At 38.4% G+C, this 17,622-nt stretch overlaps 1 protein-coding gene across 13 annotated transcripts in view; it reads left to right on the forward strand.

Moving 5' to 3' along the window:
• The window catches only part of MAGI2 (membrane associated guanylate kinase, WW and PDZ domain containing 2), a 659,127-nt gene that overhangs the window by 431,708 nt on the left and 209,797 nt on the right, over window positions 1–17,622 (forward strand). For 12 of the 13 annotated variants that reach the window (XM_088134918.1, XM_088134917.1, XM_088134920.1 and 9 more), the window contains 2 exons: window positions 1,066–1,281; window positions 13,397–13,607. In XM_088134918.1, the coding sequence (XP_087991044.1) occupies window positions 1,066–1,281; window positions 13,397–13,607 (427 nt within the window). Of the gene's footprint in view, window positions 1–1,065; window positions 1,282–13,396; window positions 13,608–17,622 lie in introns of those variants that run through there. The other variant, XM_088134930.1, reaches the window with a different exon arrangement.

The raw sequence follows: 17,622 nt of genomic DNA on the forward strand, positions 1-17,622 counted from the left end.
TGAGGAGAAGGCAAAGGAGAGGGTGCCTGATTTGGGAATGAAAACAATTCAATACCTATGCTGACTTCCTCTACTACTGACTCCCCCTGGTTTGCCTCTACAGTCCAAGCTACTTCTGTCAAGTCTTTGGTTTCTTTGCCCTGAGTAGACCTTCGTAATTCTTCCAATTCTACTTTTGTGAATATTTTTTTTGTATTATAAATCAACATTAATCTGCTAGACTCTGTTCTGTTATTTCTTGTTCTTTCCAGAACTGGTGCATTCTTTTCATATATCATCTTCTCATTGGACTTGATTTGTAATAGCAGATCATTATTTCTTTCTTTTCAGTCTTCATATATTTGCAACAGGTAAATAACTTTTTTTCCAGTAGTCCTGCAGCTGCTGGCACTGGTTGCTCAACCAACAATCCTGAGTCCCATAGGCCACTTGTCACCAGATGTCCAGGAGCTAGAACACCTAGCGCGGTCCTTGTTGACCTGGGTGACGGCTGATCTGGTATAGGTTTCTGTAAATTACATCTCACCGTATTGTTTATGGGAGAGACACTCTTTGTCTGGCTCCTCTGATGAGACCTGTCCAGTATGGTTGAACCTCTGGCATAGCTCTCATCTTCCTCAGAGCATGGAAGCCCCACAATCACGTCAAGGTAGTGTCTCACTGTAGATGATGATGATGATGATATGATGATTTTTCTGTTTTGGTTAGTTTTGTTTTTCATTAGGCAATTTTGTGAGCAGGATAAAAGGGTATAAATGCCCAAATAAATTAACAAGAAAACAGAGGGGAGAGACAAACTATACATTTGCGTGTTAAAATCTATATAGCATTTGTTTTAGTGAAAAGGATTTTCCATTTCACACTGAAATGCATATTTCTATCCACAAGTAAGTGTGTGTGTGTGTATTACTGTTATCAGTGAAATATATCTGGGTTACTCCATTGACTTTTTATAGGTACTTGAGACTGGGTACTGAAAACCAAAACTACATAATGAAATCAATAGGAAAAGGTTTCACATGGACCCATGTTCTGATTTTTCTGTTTTGTTTTGCTTCATCATAGATAATTACTACGGTACTCCAAAGCCTCCTGCTGAGCCAGCCCCACTACTATTAAATGTCACAGATCAGATACTCCCAGGTGCAACACCCAGTTCGGAAGGCAAACGGAAAAGAAACAAGTCAGTGAGTAACATGGAAAAGACGGGAATTGAACCTCCAGAAGAGGAGGAGGAAGAGAAAGCTGTGGTCAATGGCAATGGCATGGCAATCACACCAGGTGAGGGAATCTTCTCTCATGCTTTTATACCCAGCTTTTGCAAAAAAAAACCAAAAAAAACCTTCTAACTCACAGATGGCAGTCTCTGAAGATACTCCCTCCTTCCCTTCCATCCTGGAATATTTAAGAATGCTTCCCTTTGAATCAGGACTCTGAACTATCCTCCCTTCACTTCCCATTATTAGCCAGAAGTAAAAGAAGAACAAGGAATTACAGAGAGCCATGGTTCTACTAAACTTTACAGAGGGGAAGCTCCTGGTGACTCTTCAGCAGCAACCATGGTTTCATGAAACATCTAAGGCAGTGTTGTCCAAACTTGGCCACTTTAAGATGAGTGGACTTCAACTCCCAGAATTCCCCAGCCAGCCATGCTGGCTGAGGAATTCTGGGAGTTGAAGTCCACTCATCTTAAAGTGGCCAAGTTTGGACAACACTGATCTAAGGTGATGTTCACTTACCTCCAAGCTGAAACTGCACACTGCATACATTTTCTGTTTTGTTTTATTTTGGGGAACAACTGCCTTCCCCCTTTTCAGCTTGTGGTTTAGTTCATTTACAGGGTTTAAAAACATATGATCCTTTTCATCAATTTTAAGCTACTTTGGTCTTTAATAATATCACCTTACACAATCCCTTTTAGCACTTAATATTAAGTAGGACTTCTTCCTTTGTCTCCGGTCATTTTAAGGAGTTCTGCCTGATAATCTGAGCTGTAAGCAAATCATCCCTAGGTTCTTCCCCCATGTCCTTCTCACAAGTCCAACTTCCATCCCTCCCAGAGTGGCAGCACAGTCTCTCCCAGCAGAACTTCACTCATGCTGGGTGATCAGAAGCTCACCAGGCCCTTTGGAGAAGGAAAGGGGCTCTTTAAACTGCAGTTGACTTCACTACATCTACTAGGAGAGCTAGGAAGAAGGAGGTCCATAATTAGCAATGACAGTCTTTTTCTGTTTCATTATCAGTGATTAGATTATTTTTTTCCAACTTTTTTTTTTTTTTTTTGGTAAATGAAACTTGTTAGAAATGCAAGTGCAGGCTGTTGTTGTTTGGGACAGTCCACAAACCTATTTAAAACTTACAATATATAGCTATGAAATCCTTTCTAGTTATTGCAAGTTAAATTGTATCTAAAGAGTTGAACACCATTTCTATCTTCTCATAGAAAGGTTTATCACATGGTCCAAATCTTTTTTGTCTTTTTCTTAGGTATTGATGCATGATGGATTACAGCCCCAGAAATTTCTCTTTATAGTGGGCATCAGGGATCATTCTTGAGTTGGTTGGTTAGTTGGTTGGTTAATTTATAGTTATAAACCACAATTTCATATGTAGATTAAGCAACAAAGCATATAACAAAAATTAAAATATTAAAAAAGTGAAATAAGTGGGTAACTGCTTTATTATATAGGAACTAATATGCTCTAGTCCAATTTGATCTAGCCTTTATCATCTTTCCTTGGGTGCCCTGATTCATGATCTGGGTTTGCCATGCCATTGTTATGCTGATCATGCTCAGGTCTATTCATCTTTTAGGGCCCTTGATGACAAATCATGATGGGAAGTCTTGTTAGCATTTCTTATTGCTTATCACCTCAGTTGGGACTAGATGGAGATTGCAATTTTTGCTTCACTGTTTTTCCCATCCTCTATTGTGTCTCTCCACAATGTCCTCCTCTCACAGCCTCAGAGTCTTGACTGATGACCAATTGATTTGTGATTTTACAGTGAGGGTTTATCATTTCCATTTGATAAGAATTCTGGGTGTTTCTGATGTTGGAAAAGTGCTGCTTTATTGGTTTGTGCCTTAGTTGTTTCTTGTTTAGGTTATTCCTATAGTGTTCTGCAAGAGGTCCTGATTTTCCCTCTGTTCCCTGTTTTTACATTAGAACAGGGCCATTCTGGTCCTTCCACACTATTCTTTTGTCTTGCTGCATTACAAGACTCTTCAGTGGCTATTTGCAACAGAGACTGCTATAAAATACTGGTGCTTATGTGAGAGCCCTCTGGTTGCAACCCCCCAGTATTTGTCTGCCTTTATTTTCCCCCACAATCTCATTCTTCCACTTCTTCTATTCTCTGAGCAGGGCCTTCTTTCTGTTCCTTGCTCCAGGGTTGCAAACCCCAGGTTCTAGAACCTTCAGGGGCCTGGTTCCAAAATTCTGGAATCTGCTCCCTCCTTCCCTATGCCTCTGTAAAAATTTGATCACATTTAGAAGTAGTTCAAAGACCTTTTTATATGACTAGGGGATTAGTGTAGTGCAGTTATCCCATTGTACTCTGATTAATACTGGCAATTCCTTGGTTAAATACCTATTTTATTTTAACTATGGGCGTTTAGATCCTTGGTGGTATCACAGAACATTATTTCACTTGGTTTGTTTTAGTAGTTAATATTTGCTCAGTGGTTTTCATGTGAAGTTGTAAACTAATCTTGTTGGGCGTAATTCTGTAATTACTATGTACCAAGCCTTGGTGTAGGTGTATAATAAAATAATGAAATTATTATTACTATTAGTGTATTAAAATGAGGTCCATAAAAGAAAGATGATGCTCTCTTCATATATTTTTCATGAATTCACAGTTTGTTTGTAAGCTGCCATTGGCTACATTCATCCAACACAGTAAGTGTAGAGGAAATGGAAATGGCCTTGAAGGACAGAAGGATGAGCCACTACCAAGGCAATGGTCAAGCCTGAAAATGTCTAGACAAGCCTCTCCCTAGTTCACATGAAGATAAGGTGAAGGAGGTGGAAGCACATTCAGACTTGCAGGATTCTGTTACAATAATAATAGTTCTGACCGATAAGGCATTGGTTTCTTAGTCTGATCTAGTTGGGCTGACAGTAAGCCACAACCATTAATTATAAACTGCAACGACATAAGCCAAAATCAAAAAAGCTTTATTTTGGCTTAGCATGATGTGCAATCTCAGTGACATGGTTTCTTATATCTTCTACTAAAGCATGCTTCATAAAGCAAGTCTCCAGAAGAATCATTCAGATTCCTCTAAAACAATGTTTTGTTTTGTTTTAAACACAAAAAGAGGTAACATTTCTGATGATCTGCATAGTTGTAGGGAGGAGCCATAAAAATATTAATTTAGATTATTAAACAGACCGTTTGGTGTGGGTTATGTGCTTCTTGCTAGCACAGGATGTCCTTTGGCCATGCTGACCTATATAAGAAACTCGTTATACCTTTGACAAAGCTGGTAAAAGAAAGAGTAGCACTGCCACTGAATTTTACCAGAAGCAAATTTGTTGAGCAGGAAACAAAAAGTCCTTTTTTGGACGAAGCATCTCAACCTTTCATAGGAAATAAAGAGGATTTATATTAAGAGCAGAGATTTAGGCAGGAGCTAAACAAATTCTGTAACTGATCTCACAGTCGACTTTATTCTAGTTTATTGGGAACAGGTAGCCTTCATAAGCCTTCTGGCTTCTTCCAAGTTTGCAACTTGAACATCACGTCATTGTTGAACTTGCATTTTATTCTCTAATGGATTTCAAAATGAATGCAGAGAGGAGGCAGAAGGATTGGGTATGTAGTGAGAGAGACGTTTTTTGTAATTGCTGGCCCTATTCTGGGAAAATTCATATTGTTTTTTTGTGCTTCTGTGCAGGCACACTGCAGGCCGACTAACTATCCTGAGTTTTCTATGTACCTTTGTGATTTTGTCTTCTGCCTACTAGGCAGAAAATATCAAATTGTCGGATTCAGCTAGCAATTTAACTGTTGAGATTAAGCACAAAGTAAAACTCTGTTGCCATCTCACAGGGAGAGAGTAAACAAGACAAAGAAGAAGTTAGCCACTGTGAGAAACAGATCTCTTTCTGGCCAACATGTAGAGCACATTTCTATCTCTTTCATCTCAGATGTAATTCTTCTTTCTGAAATAATGACTTGAAAGTGTGTTTCCTAAACAACCACATTTGGATTATTATCGATGAAACAGTTCTGATGCACTTTTTCTCATGGTTTTCTCTGATGGCCTTCTTCTAGTGATTATGCTTATAATACTAATAAAAAAAAAACACTAACCTAATACATTATACAGTAAATCAGACTGCTGCAGAAAATGGTGTTTCTGTATTAGGTCCTTCTCCATCATATAGCTTCTAGCACAGCTTAGTCATGATGATATCATGTTCTGAAATTTTTAATGATCCCTTTCTCCACCAAACTTGCTGGATGGAGAAAGTCTTTGTAGGAAGGGGGAGTGAGGGCTTTTTTGAAGCCTATCCCTGAGATAGAAGGAAAAAATCCATCTGGCATTGTCAGCTTGAGGGCTGGTTCCAAATAGCTACATTTATCTGCTATTTTTTAGACACCCAATCGTTGGGTGATCCTTTCTTTCTTTCCTGCAAAGAACAATAACGTTTAAAAAGGGTAGGTGGAAGTTTCCTAAAGAGTCCCATCATTTTGAGAAGTTTTCTTTATCATTGTTGTCAGCTGTATCCTGTGGATCATTCTTCAGGCAGTAACACAACAACTGAAAAAGGGATTAGCAACTGATAGACTAAAATCATGAAATGAAACAAGTGTTCCTTATAAGAAGATAGGGTTACTGGGTCTTGTTTTGCAGACCTGTCTACAAGATTGTTTTGTTCCTTGAGGCAGAAGACCTGAGAAGTTCCTCTCCCCCTCACTTTCACTTTATCACTTTATCAACATATTCATCTGGATAGTGCTGACATCCAAAACAATTACTTAAACAGATACTTATATTTTATTCAGTTTTTCAATATGTTGTTCTAGTTGAGATCAAGTTCTTTTCATAGTCAATCTCTCCATCTTATAGGAGGTCATCCAAGTGAGCATATATAACTGTAGGACCATCACCATGTCACTTTCTGTGTCTACTGTTGTAAACATAAAATGTCTCCTGACCGTTTATATTTCCATTTTAATCCTATTTTAATGACATCTTTAAAGTCAGTCTGTTGTAGAATTTCCCCATTTCTGATTCAATCTCTCAGCAAGATCTTTAGTGTTTGTTTTTCTGTTGGATACTGCATGACTTATAGGAGGGGAAAGAGAGCGACATCTGTGCTGAGTTCCATCCTGATTCTTGACTTTTTGACTATATGTCATACTCCCTTGCAAATATGAGGAGAAAAGATATTAAGAAATAGCCCAGGTGATAATATGACTTTGACACCACAAAAATTTCAAAGGTAACCCAAGATTGACAAGTACTTCTCCATACTCAAAAATGTAGGATTATTGGACTCCCATGAAATGGTTAACAAGTCCACTGCTTTAGAGTCAGATTTGCTCCTAGATAGTTAAACACCTAATTACTAAACAGCTAATTACTCTGATGAGATGATGCTAAGTCAAACAGTACTCAAACCAGAAATCATGTCAACAGGGCCTTCTCGATCAGCAGCAAATTTGGATATTAATTTGGAAGTTCTACCTTCTGTAGATTTGATTATGGAACCCTTAAGAGCCAAATCCTTATGTCCTGCTGAACAAACAGCACACACCATTGCTGCCTACTGTTTACTTACTTCAAGCAGTCACAACAATCTTACTGAGATTAATAGAGATTTCTGAGAAAGTAGACAGAATCAAAAAGTTCTTAGTGGGTGTTAGCAAGAGAAATCAGAAGAAACAGAAAGGCAGAAGGAGCACCTGGAAGGCTGCTCAGACACAGACAACCAGACAGATTAGAAAACAGGCCACCCCAATTGTTCCTGCCAACTTCTCATGCCAGGCAGGAATTGTAAGCGACCAGTAGGCTACTCACTAAGAATGTTTTATAGCCTAAACAGAATTTGCTGATAGTGGTGGATAGCAGGCTAAATTTGGGGCACAGGAAAAACAGGCAAACTGTACTTCACTCCTTATCTCTGATTCTACATTGTCCTCTGCATAATATCAACTTGTCCCATTACAACGTCCTTCCCACAGGTCATGCACAAAAAGACGTTTGTCAATCTACTATTCCACTGTTCCTGTTATGAGTCAGACCTGACTTCAAAAATGTATTCACAAAGGTCCTTTTGTAATTTCACTATTAAACCTTTGCTTCAGTAGGCATATGGAGCAAAATACTATAGTCAGTCATGGAAATTATGCTTTAAAATAATTAAAGCCCAGCATGGTGGATTTTTAAAGAAATTGTATAACTACAGTACTATGCAGTTCAAAGTGGGATGAAAGTCTGTTGTATTATTCATAACTTATGTTTCTGGTATTTTTTATGCACAGGAATGTTATTGGATCCATATCTGCAGCTAGAAAGATACCAAACTCAGTTTTAAAGTGATATATAATTTAGAATATAAAAAATTACATTAAAACATAACTTATTTCTATAAAGTATAATGTCTTCCATTCTTCTTCCAGACTGTATTCTTTTACAAATCTTCCCAACTGCACCCAGCTAATTCCTAAATTGATAAATAATTATATCTAAAAATATTGGAGCAGATTGTTAATGGATAACATTAACAATTAAGCCTAAATAAAACAAGAGTAGATTGATGTTTCTGTTCTTTTTTTTCTTTTTTTTCTAAATTATAGGAAATTCATTAAGTTGTTGCCTGAGAATATGGAAATGTTCTTTTAATTATGTATTTCTTAAGGGCAAGTTAAATTTGAGGACATGGTAGGTGATTCAAAGCCAGAAGCTAATGCAACAAGGAAAATTGAGATCATTTGGCCATCTTTCACGTTACAGGGATTAAATATCATTGAATAATATTCTGTATGGTGTGACACCTTTTTAAAATTAGAGTGGTTTTGTTAGCTAACACCTATGAGAGAAAAATAATAGTTACAAGGTTGCTGGTAATTGCATTTCTCTTCATTAATAGCAGATGTTTGCATTTACCACAGAACAGCTGGGCGGGAAAAGGGACGGCTTTTATCTCAGCTCTGAAAGGCGTTTGAATGCTGCTTGCACGTATTTGGAATTCTTGTTGCCGTTTGGGAGTTTTACACCTTTACCCATCCATTGGCATCTCCTAGACATGGAATGTAAGAAGTAGAAAGAAAGAGGGAAAGACAGAATGGAAGAAGTGCTCAATGGAGGAAGAGAATGATGGAAAGGTTATGTGTATGTGCATGTTTGGTCGACGCCAAGTATTGTGAGCAGATGAGCACCAAAAAAACATTGACAGGATGGAAGATCTGAGAGAGGATTTAGGATGCAGTTGACTCATTTTTGTACTATATCAAGTTATCCAGGGAACACTACTCAGAGAACTCATCCTTAGTCCATGATCGTTGACCTCTTATGTGTTTATTCTATCATTCCCATTTATACCTTTCATTTCCATTCCTCCCTTCTCTGCTTCTCTCTTTGTACTCAATTTTTTTCTATCTTCATTGCTGTGCAGTAATTGCCTTTTTTCCTTCTGCCCACATGGAACTCCAGTGAAAAAGGAAAACAATGATAACCTACAACCATTAGCAATAAGTCACAGTTGCTGAAACTTAGTTGGTTGGCACTGAAGCTCGTTAAAGCTTTCCTTGAGTTGGACCCAAGTGTAATTACATAAGCTATGTTCGCTGGTCTTCTGTTCCCATTGCTACACTAGCCCTTTAGTGCCAGTGTCATATGGAATTAAATCAACCACAACAACCACTTAACCAGAAGACAACAGGCGTTATTTTAAAAGGATAGTAGTTTGGAGGAAGTAATGAGTGGAGTTAGTTGCAGGATTGATGGATAAGTGAGCAACTGATAATTTAGTGGCAGTGGCAAGTAAGAGAAGCTGGTCTATAATAAACAGATGGGAATAGTAGCCAGGTGGGCATGTCAAAGGGGCAGCAATCAGAAATGGTAGCAAAGTTGATACATTTCCCTTTGAATTCCCTAAATCTGGCATATTCCCCTTTGAATGATCCTCTTTGAATCACCCATAAGTGGCTCAACTTGTCTCTTGTGGGACAGGAGGGGAGGACAGCTATAAGGTGTCGTTCAATTTATTTGAAATTTATTTGTACCTATCATGCAAAAATTGTATTAATGAACCGAGCATTAAACTATAGCAGCCAAACAATTATTCTCATACTTAGGATTATCTTTAAAATTAAAAGTGGCAGAAGTCTCATTTTCCATTCAAAAGGCAGCTTTTCAGTACCCAAACTAGTCTGAAGCAGCTTTTTTTTTTCAATTTCTTACAAAACATATTCTATTAATCCCTCTTTAAACCAACAGTGGGACAGAATGAAAAGAAAAAAATGATAATACCTCATGATCAGTCATGATACAATTTTGTTTTAATTGATACTCCAGACAGAACAAAGGGAAATGTCTAGAAATTTTCATTTGCTCTCTCTCTCTCTCTCTCGAGACTTGGTTGATTAGCTGCATGTTCTTCCTTTCAGTGCTTTGTCAGCTAGATTTTTCTCAATTTTATTCAGAAATAGTGCATAATTTGGATCTTAATCTCTCTGCCTTAAAAGTCTTTCTCATCAACTTTTTAACTGAAGATGCATGCAAAGCATACTGTATGTTGGGTCATTGCCATCTTCCCAGTATCTAGATATAGTAGGTCTGCATAGCTTATTTCTGTTCGTTGCTTGGTTGTCAAGATGAACAATCATCTGAACTTTGATGTAGATGACTCTGAATAAACATCAACCTAATGTTTGCCCAATAACTGGAACTTTTCTGCATTGAAGATTTGAGGATGAAGATAGATAGATATTTAAAGAGGACCAAGAACAAGCTGGGGTGCTGATTCAGAGCATCTAACATCTACAAGTGTCAGAGTCTGCACACTCAATCCCAAAGTTCAGTAAATCCTCTGGAGTCCAAAAGTTCCATCAGAGATTTCTTTATTCAGGAGAAGCGTACAGCATCATAGTTTGTTGAGTCTAATTCTACAAAGCAAACCCTTGTCCTTTTAAGCCCAAATCCCCCCCCCCCAGCTTTTCTTTCCCGCTTGAAACTCTTCGCGCCTTGCCCCGGCTCTCACACCTCTTGGCCTTGGATGCTTGTTTCAAGATAAAGATAACAACACCTGGCCTCCTCTCCCCCTTTTTTATGGCAGGTCAAGCAAGCGATTTAAAATAACATTCCCACCATTCCACTATTCACCCATTGATATATACTTAGCAATAAAAGTAAAAGCAATAAGAAAACAAATGAAGGTTCTGGCTTGCGTAGATCCTGACAATAAGTCACATGAAGACCAAACCCAAACCATGCACACCCTTATTAAAGCTGGTATGGCGTAGGTATGAATACGGAAACACGTGATTCCATTGTTCAGATTGCAACACTGCTACTCCATAGAGTTGGGCAGTTATATTTCAGTTCATAGGAAATTTTGCCTTATCCCATTTCCCACCTCAGGTAATCTTATAAGTGAACCTGATCTTAGTTAGTTAGATTCACAATTCCTATAAAAATGTTATTCTCCATTTATATAAGCCGTTTGTTTCATACTTTGATTCACAGTACCTCCCATCCCAACACAGAGGGAGAGGGGAAAAAAATTCACTGCAACTCCTAATTGCAACTCTTGAAAAAATGGACCTAACTCCAAAACTACAATGTTATGCTGTCACTGCAGCTCTAAACATCTTGATGGCCAAGCATCTTTCCCCTCATGGATTAAAAGAAAAATGGGGCTGAAGTTGATTTTTTCTCCCTTTTGTGTGGAGAAAGGCAGCCATGGAGATGGCCTTGGAGAAGGTATCCAGAAGCCATTAGGACAACAGCAGGTTCTGAAGCATGTATTAAGCCCAGGGGGGTGGGATAGTATTAGTAAAAGACTCAGACTGGCCACTTCTGATTCCCTGGAGTATAAGAAGAAGGAAAGGAAAAACACAGGCAGACTTGCAAGATTCTGTTGGTATGGCCTATCTCAATAATGTAAAGTTCTAGTCTTCATGGAGAGTCAATCTGATCTGGTCTACCTTGTAGAACTAACAAGGATTTTTTGTTACTTCAGGAACTGCTGTAGTGCAGGGATCTGCAATCATTTTTTGCATTCTCCCATTGGCTGGAGGGAGTCCTGATGGAGCACAGAGCTATTCTTAGTATTCTGTGGTCAGCAGGAATGAAGTTAATCACCCAGCCACATTCATAATCCTTTGGACAGATTGGAGAGTGGAAACCATGCCTTGTGGAAGGTCTGAACTTCTCCAGTGAGATCTTTCTCATAAAACTCATGTCGGTGCTTTTATCCCCCTTTTGAGAAGCAGCTTAATTTTTGAAAGTAGGTCACCTAAAAACGCAAGACTGTTTCCATTGGTTACAGAAAGGAAAGACTTAATTTAGAACCTCATTTTCAGCCATGGAAAGATTTGCTTGTCTTAAATGTTGTGGCTCAGAATATCTGGCAGTCACATTGTTAACATTTTTAAGTGAATCCTTTCTAGAGACTAAAATTCTTTGTGATAAATATGATTTGTCTTCATACACCTAGCTTCAGGTGGTAAAGAGTTAGTTACCTGCAAAAGTCTCTTTACCACAAAATCATTACCGATGAAGCAAATATCAAGGGAAATCCCCCAGGATTGTAGAAAAATAATGATATAAAGAGATGATCCCAAGAAGATTTTATTTAGATAAAAAGTTGTGAACACTGTAACATTATTGTGTTCACTCTTCTCTTGGAAAACAACTACCCTTGCTACTTACAAGAAAAAATGCCAGCCAGTGGAGGAAAACCTTTTCTATGGAGTTGATATTTTTTCTTTATAACAACCAGCATTGGGTTGGAAAAACCTTTTTTCATTTGTCTGCTGGATTCGTTCAATGTGCTAGACCAGGGTTTCTCAACCTTGGCAACTTTAAGAACTGTGAACTTCAACTCCCAGAATTCCCCAGCCAGCAAGGTCTTAAAGTTGCCAAAGTTGAGAAACACTTTGCTAGACTAAAAAGTGCTTGGTTAGCTTACAACTCAGTATGTTATGTGATCTTTAGGAAGGTTTTTTATTTCCAGTCTGGCCTATAGTCCTGGTATTCTCTGGTGCTTTCCCAGAGAAGGTAATCAACTGCTACTGTCTTCAGAAATGTTGCCTTCTTACTTTCAGGCAGTGACAAAATGCCTGATCCATACATAAACTCTTTAGTCAATATTTACAGGATTTAGATATAGATGTTCCTAAATTGGCAACAGTTTAACTGTTGTAATCATTCTATTTTATGTGTATGATGCCACAGTATGGTCTCTAACCTAAGCTGGTCTTAGGAGAGCACTTAGTCCAACCCTACAAGGAAGCACATTCGGTCATAAACCATAATCAAACTAAAATTCTGGTATTTTGCAATGTCACTAAAACCCACAAATGGCACATAAATAATCAAGCCACTGAGCCAATGAGAATTTTCAAATATCTAGGAAGAGAGTTCACACTTCACAAAGCAATAAGACTCAATCAAACTCTACTGCCTTTGTGGCATCAACCATACTAAGACTGAATCACATCCAGGGAAACCTCTATCTCAAGTGCAGTGCAACTTTTTATAGCCAACTCAGTTTCTCAGCTACTAATATGAAGCACAACTGGGCCCTTGTTCAAAATTTGGACTCTATGAAAAAGTACAGAATATAAGGCATCTGATAAACAAATGCAACTGAGAGCCGGTTTGGTGTAGTGGTTAAGGTGCTGGCCTAGAAACCAGGAGGCGGTGAGTTCTAGGCCTCGCTTAGGCATAAAAACCAGCTGGGTGACTTTGGGCCAGCCACTCTCTATCAGCCCAACCCACCTCACAGGGTTGTTTTCGTGGGGAAAATAGGAGGAGGAAGGAGTATTAGATATGTTTGCCCCCTTGAGACAGGAAGGAAGGAAGGAAGGAAGGAAGGAAGGAAGGAAGGAAGGAAGGAAGGAAGGAAGGAAGGAAGGAAGGAAGGAAGGAAGGAAGGAAGGAAGGAAGGAAGGAAGGAAGATAATATTGATTATGATAGTAATAGTAGCATGTAATTATTGTATTATTTTATTCTGGTCCATGCTAAAGCTCATAACTATAAAGCCCAAACCATGTTGACATCTTTATTTTTGCCCATGTGGCACCACTGGCTTATATCCACCAAGTATGACCTGGAGATACCATTCAGAAGCCCAGTCATATTTGCATGCTGTACTGCAAACCTACAATAATAATAGCATACAAATGATGCACATGTCTTTGTTCATGCAGAGTCAAGTGAACATGAAGAGAAGAGTACAGGTGTCTCAGGTGAAACTTCATCTCAGCCTTATCCTGCTCCCGTTTATAGCCAACCGGAAGAAGTAAAAGAAGATATGGATGTAACAAAGCAGCCAAAACTTGAAGAAAACAATGAACTGGGCCCATTGCCTGATAATTGGGAAATGGCTTACACAGAGAAAGGGGAAGTCTACTTTATTGAGTAAGTACTACCCTTTGGAAAGAGAGGTAATGGTAGTAATTCCCTCCTATATGCTGAAAAGGTCCCTCTGAATTCAGTGGGATTTAGTCCTAAGAATGATATAATTCAGGTGTTCTACTGATACAGCCAGACACAAGTAAGATATGATGAGAGTTCCTTTGGACCACACAGCTTATTAATTTATATTATTTAAATTTTAGCATTACTATATAGGCTAGTATACTCTTAAACCATTTATGTAGAGTTGAAACATTATTTAGCAGCAAGGAATATGAGGCAGTGAGCATGAGGAAGTTCTCTCCTGTAGGCCTTATTAAGATGAATGCTCTTGTGCTGCTTATATAAAAGATGCAAAGACTTACCAGGTGTCAACTATAAAGTAAAAATGGAAATCAAATCCTTTTTTTCCATGTTTATGTATATGTATGTGTTCATGTGCATATGTCTATGCACATACAGTATACTGTATACTGCTTGCTTGCTTACTACTGTAATTGTTGATTCAGGTGACTGTTATGCAAACAGCTAAGTATAAGGATCTCCATTATCCATGAAAAGAAAAAAAAATCTGCCCTAATGTATGCAAGGATAAAATAGGTATAAGTGAGAAAGACTTTAGTCGCTGAAGTTTTTGCAACCCCATCCTATTCCTCTCAATAAATCTTGTTGAAGAAAAGTCTATTAGAATTCTGCTTAGAAGTATCACTTCTGGTTTTAGGCACCTGCTGAACTGCCTGACCATGATCATGAAATGTGGAAATGTCATCTCCCCCAATCTTTGTTGGCTTGTGGAACATTTACTTTTTTCATGTTTTCCATACTTTGGCATGATAATGGAAGTTCCATTAAATTGACTCTTTGTTTACGTGCTTGTGTGCTCACGTCATGAGAAGGCACTGCTGGCTTTGGCAAATGAATGAAATCAAAAATTTGTTTAACACCTTCCCTGAGGAGAATTATAGTATAAGATCATTCAGTGATAAACGAAAAGCAGGTATTGCCATGGGTAAATCTTAAACTGAAAAATGTGAAGCTTATAAAATGCATGGTTTGAGATAACACGGTAGAGCTGTGCGTAGCATTTGAAAGAGGTGCTTTGCAAAGTCCCAAATACCCTCATGTTTGTGCCCATGCAAAGGGGATTCTTTTGCTGGGATTGTTGGTGAAGCCAATTAACTATATGTACAGAGATGTGGAGACAGGTAGGGACACTCTGGAATCAGCCATCTGTGCCTGGCAGAGAATGTTCCTCATCCAGATACATTACATAGTCATATTAAATAGTAATAGAGGTTAAATTGCAAATACTTCAAGGGAACGTGTTCTCCCCTTTCTAATACACTTCATCAGTTTCATGGCATTCTGTTCATTGTTTCTATTTTATACCCCTGGCCCCTATCCAAGGATCAGCTGAATGTGCATTCGTCTTACCCAAATAAATGCATAATAGCACCCGCAATTTTCCTGCAGATTTCCCAAGAGCACATAAAGTGTCTGGTGCAAAAATAATTGGATCACTCTAATTCCACTCGATCAAATAAAAAGAGATCGCACTTTCTGAAAGGTTGCATAGGATTTGTTTGCTGGTAGGCAGCATTGCCCACCGTGAAGCTCTGACTTCTACTAGTTTATTGTTGGTTAAATGTCACGAGGAATACAAAATCACTTTTGTCTTTGTTTTCATCATTTTCATTTGAACCCACATGCTTTCCATGAACAGCCGTTTGGTGGGGGAAAATTCTCATTCAACAGTTTAATCAAAGCAATACAAAATACATTTTTTTACAATGGTGCAAGATTTATCATCATTACAAGGGTGTATCTAATATCTACATTCTCCTATCCGCAGACTCATTTTTCCCTTTCCAAGGTATTTCTTCTTGAAACCTATTTTAATACACAACTCAAACAGTAATCCATTTGCAATAATTAGGAGAGTTACTTGCAGGCTAACACAAAGGCCCAGTTCTGTTATAACAGAAAAATGTGTTGCCTTTTGCTTTACATGGAGCTGCCTGTGAGCTCTTGGGGTTGAGCACACCTTTCCCCTTTCTTTTTTTCTATACCATAGGAGAAAATCAAAACCTTCTGTTTTTAATTTTGAATTGGTCATGCTTCCATGTAAGGTTTATTTTTATTTAGGGTTTATGCCTTGAGATTAAGTGTAATCACATCCATCCAGTCTGGAGAAAATCTTAATCCATCTTCATCTTGTAGGCAGTCAAGAAATGCTATAACATCTATGGGCAGATTCTGTTGAAGAAAGTAGGGTGGCTGCTGTAAGAAAATTAGAAACCCTCCAGATCAAGTAGCAGCTTTTTCTACACAGTTTTCGAAAATCCCCTCCACCTATTTAGGAATTCTTCCTTTTCTCTCCCCCATCCCCAATTGAACATTATGTCAACTCCATTCAGATAGTTGGGTTGCCATTGGGGAAGGGAAAGTCAAGTCAATCCACCATTCAGGTTGATGTGCTTGAATCTGGATCCAGCCAAATAGTTCATTCAGGTAGCATGTAGTTTGGCCCTAGATCACATAGTACCAAAGGAAGTCTAGGGAAAAGCTTCAGTACTGGATAAATAACGAAGACCTTAAGCAGTCTTTTATTCATTGAGTTTCTGCAGGCTCTGTCAGAAGCTAAATAAAAAAATATGGAGACATCAAATTGGGTGCGGTGGCTCCATGCTGGAAAGTCAAAAAATAGATCTTTTCATTCCTCTTCCACTAGAATCCTATCCTGCTTCATTCCTGCATTCCTTAATTCATTCTCCCTTGCAACTCATCCCAACCAAAGACTCTGGGTGATACCCACCAAAGCACTCATATAAAAAAACAATAACTTAAAACTAACCAGCCCAGCCCAGAATTATTCTTCATAACAATTAAACAGGGTTAGAAGCTTAATGGAATAAAGTTGCTTTAACCACTTAATAGAATGGCAGGAGGGAAAGTACAGCACAAGCATCTTGGGAAGGAAATTCCCAAATTTGGCGATTGTGACAGAAAAAGCCTGCCATCTAACTCATCTCTCACTTTCTTCTCATAGGATGAGGAATTCTCAGCTTTCACATCAGATAGGCAGATTCCATCTTGGCAAGGAAGGGCCTGATATATTCCAGGACTATGCCATATAGGGCTTTGGAGATTATAACAAGCTCTTTGAATTAGGCCCAGAAGCCTGCTGGCTACTAGTACATCAATTTCAAAACCATTATCATGAAATGGCAGGCCTGACCTTCTAGTAGTCTAGCTGTTCATTCTGGGCCTGTTCATCTCCAAAGGCTGCCTTGGGTAGATTGTGTTACAGTAATCCAACAATATGGTGATCAAAGCATATGTTACCATCTCTAATGTATCAAAGCTGGGGAAAGGCCCTCCTGGCCACAGCTCTTCTTCCTATTTAAGCAGTAGCTACAAACCCAAGAGGAATCATAAACCAGCTTCTTCAGGTTCCATCAAAAGTAACTACTGGGATCAATTTTGCCAGTTGTTTATTGATATAAACATCTGGTTGGAGTGCTCTGGATTCCTTTAATCAAGCAGGACCATCTACCAGGACTCCAGAAGTGTGTGTTCTTTGTCTTAGCCCTTGCCCTCTGGAATGAGATTCTCCCTGAGATCTGAGTGGCTCTTAAATTCAGTTTTATTGGGTTTAATTTTTTAATCCCTTTAACTTCTGCTTTTCTGTCGTTTTAACTGTCCATTCCTTCTAATGCATGTCAAATATAATGTTTATAATAGTTTATATTTGCAGACCCACTTATCAAACATCTTAGTAAATATTTATTCAGAATAACTTTAAGTAATTGAAATAGTCTAAACTCTTGCTGTATTACAAATGATGTATAAGATAAAGCTTTTGCCTCATTTTCCTTACATCAAATGGAAACCATTATTTGAGCACAATGTTTGGGAGGAATGCTACCACAATTAACTGGTTTCCAGTGTAAGTTTTGATGAAAACTCTGCATTAAGTGAATTATCCATGGGTTTACAGTTTACTGTTATGCTGGAG

This window comes from Python bivittatus, unplaced genomic scaffold, assembly GCF_059951505.1.
Source record: "Python bivittatus isolate LINGU-HERP-01145 unplaced genomic scaffold, Pbiv_v1 ctg000120_np1212, whole genome shotgun sequence".
NCBI lineage: Eukaryota > Metazoa > Chordata > Lepidosauria > Squamata > Pythonidae > Python > Python bivittatus.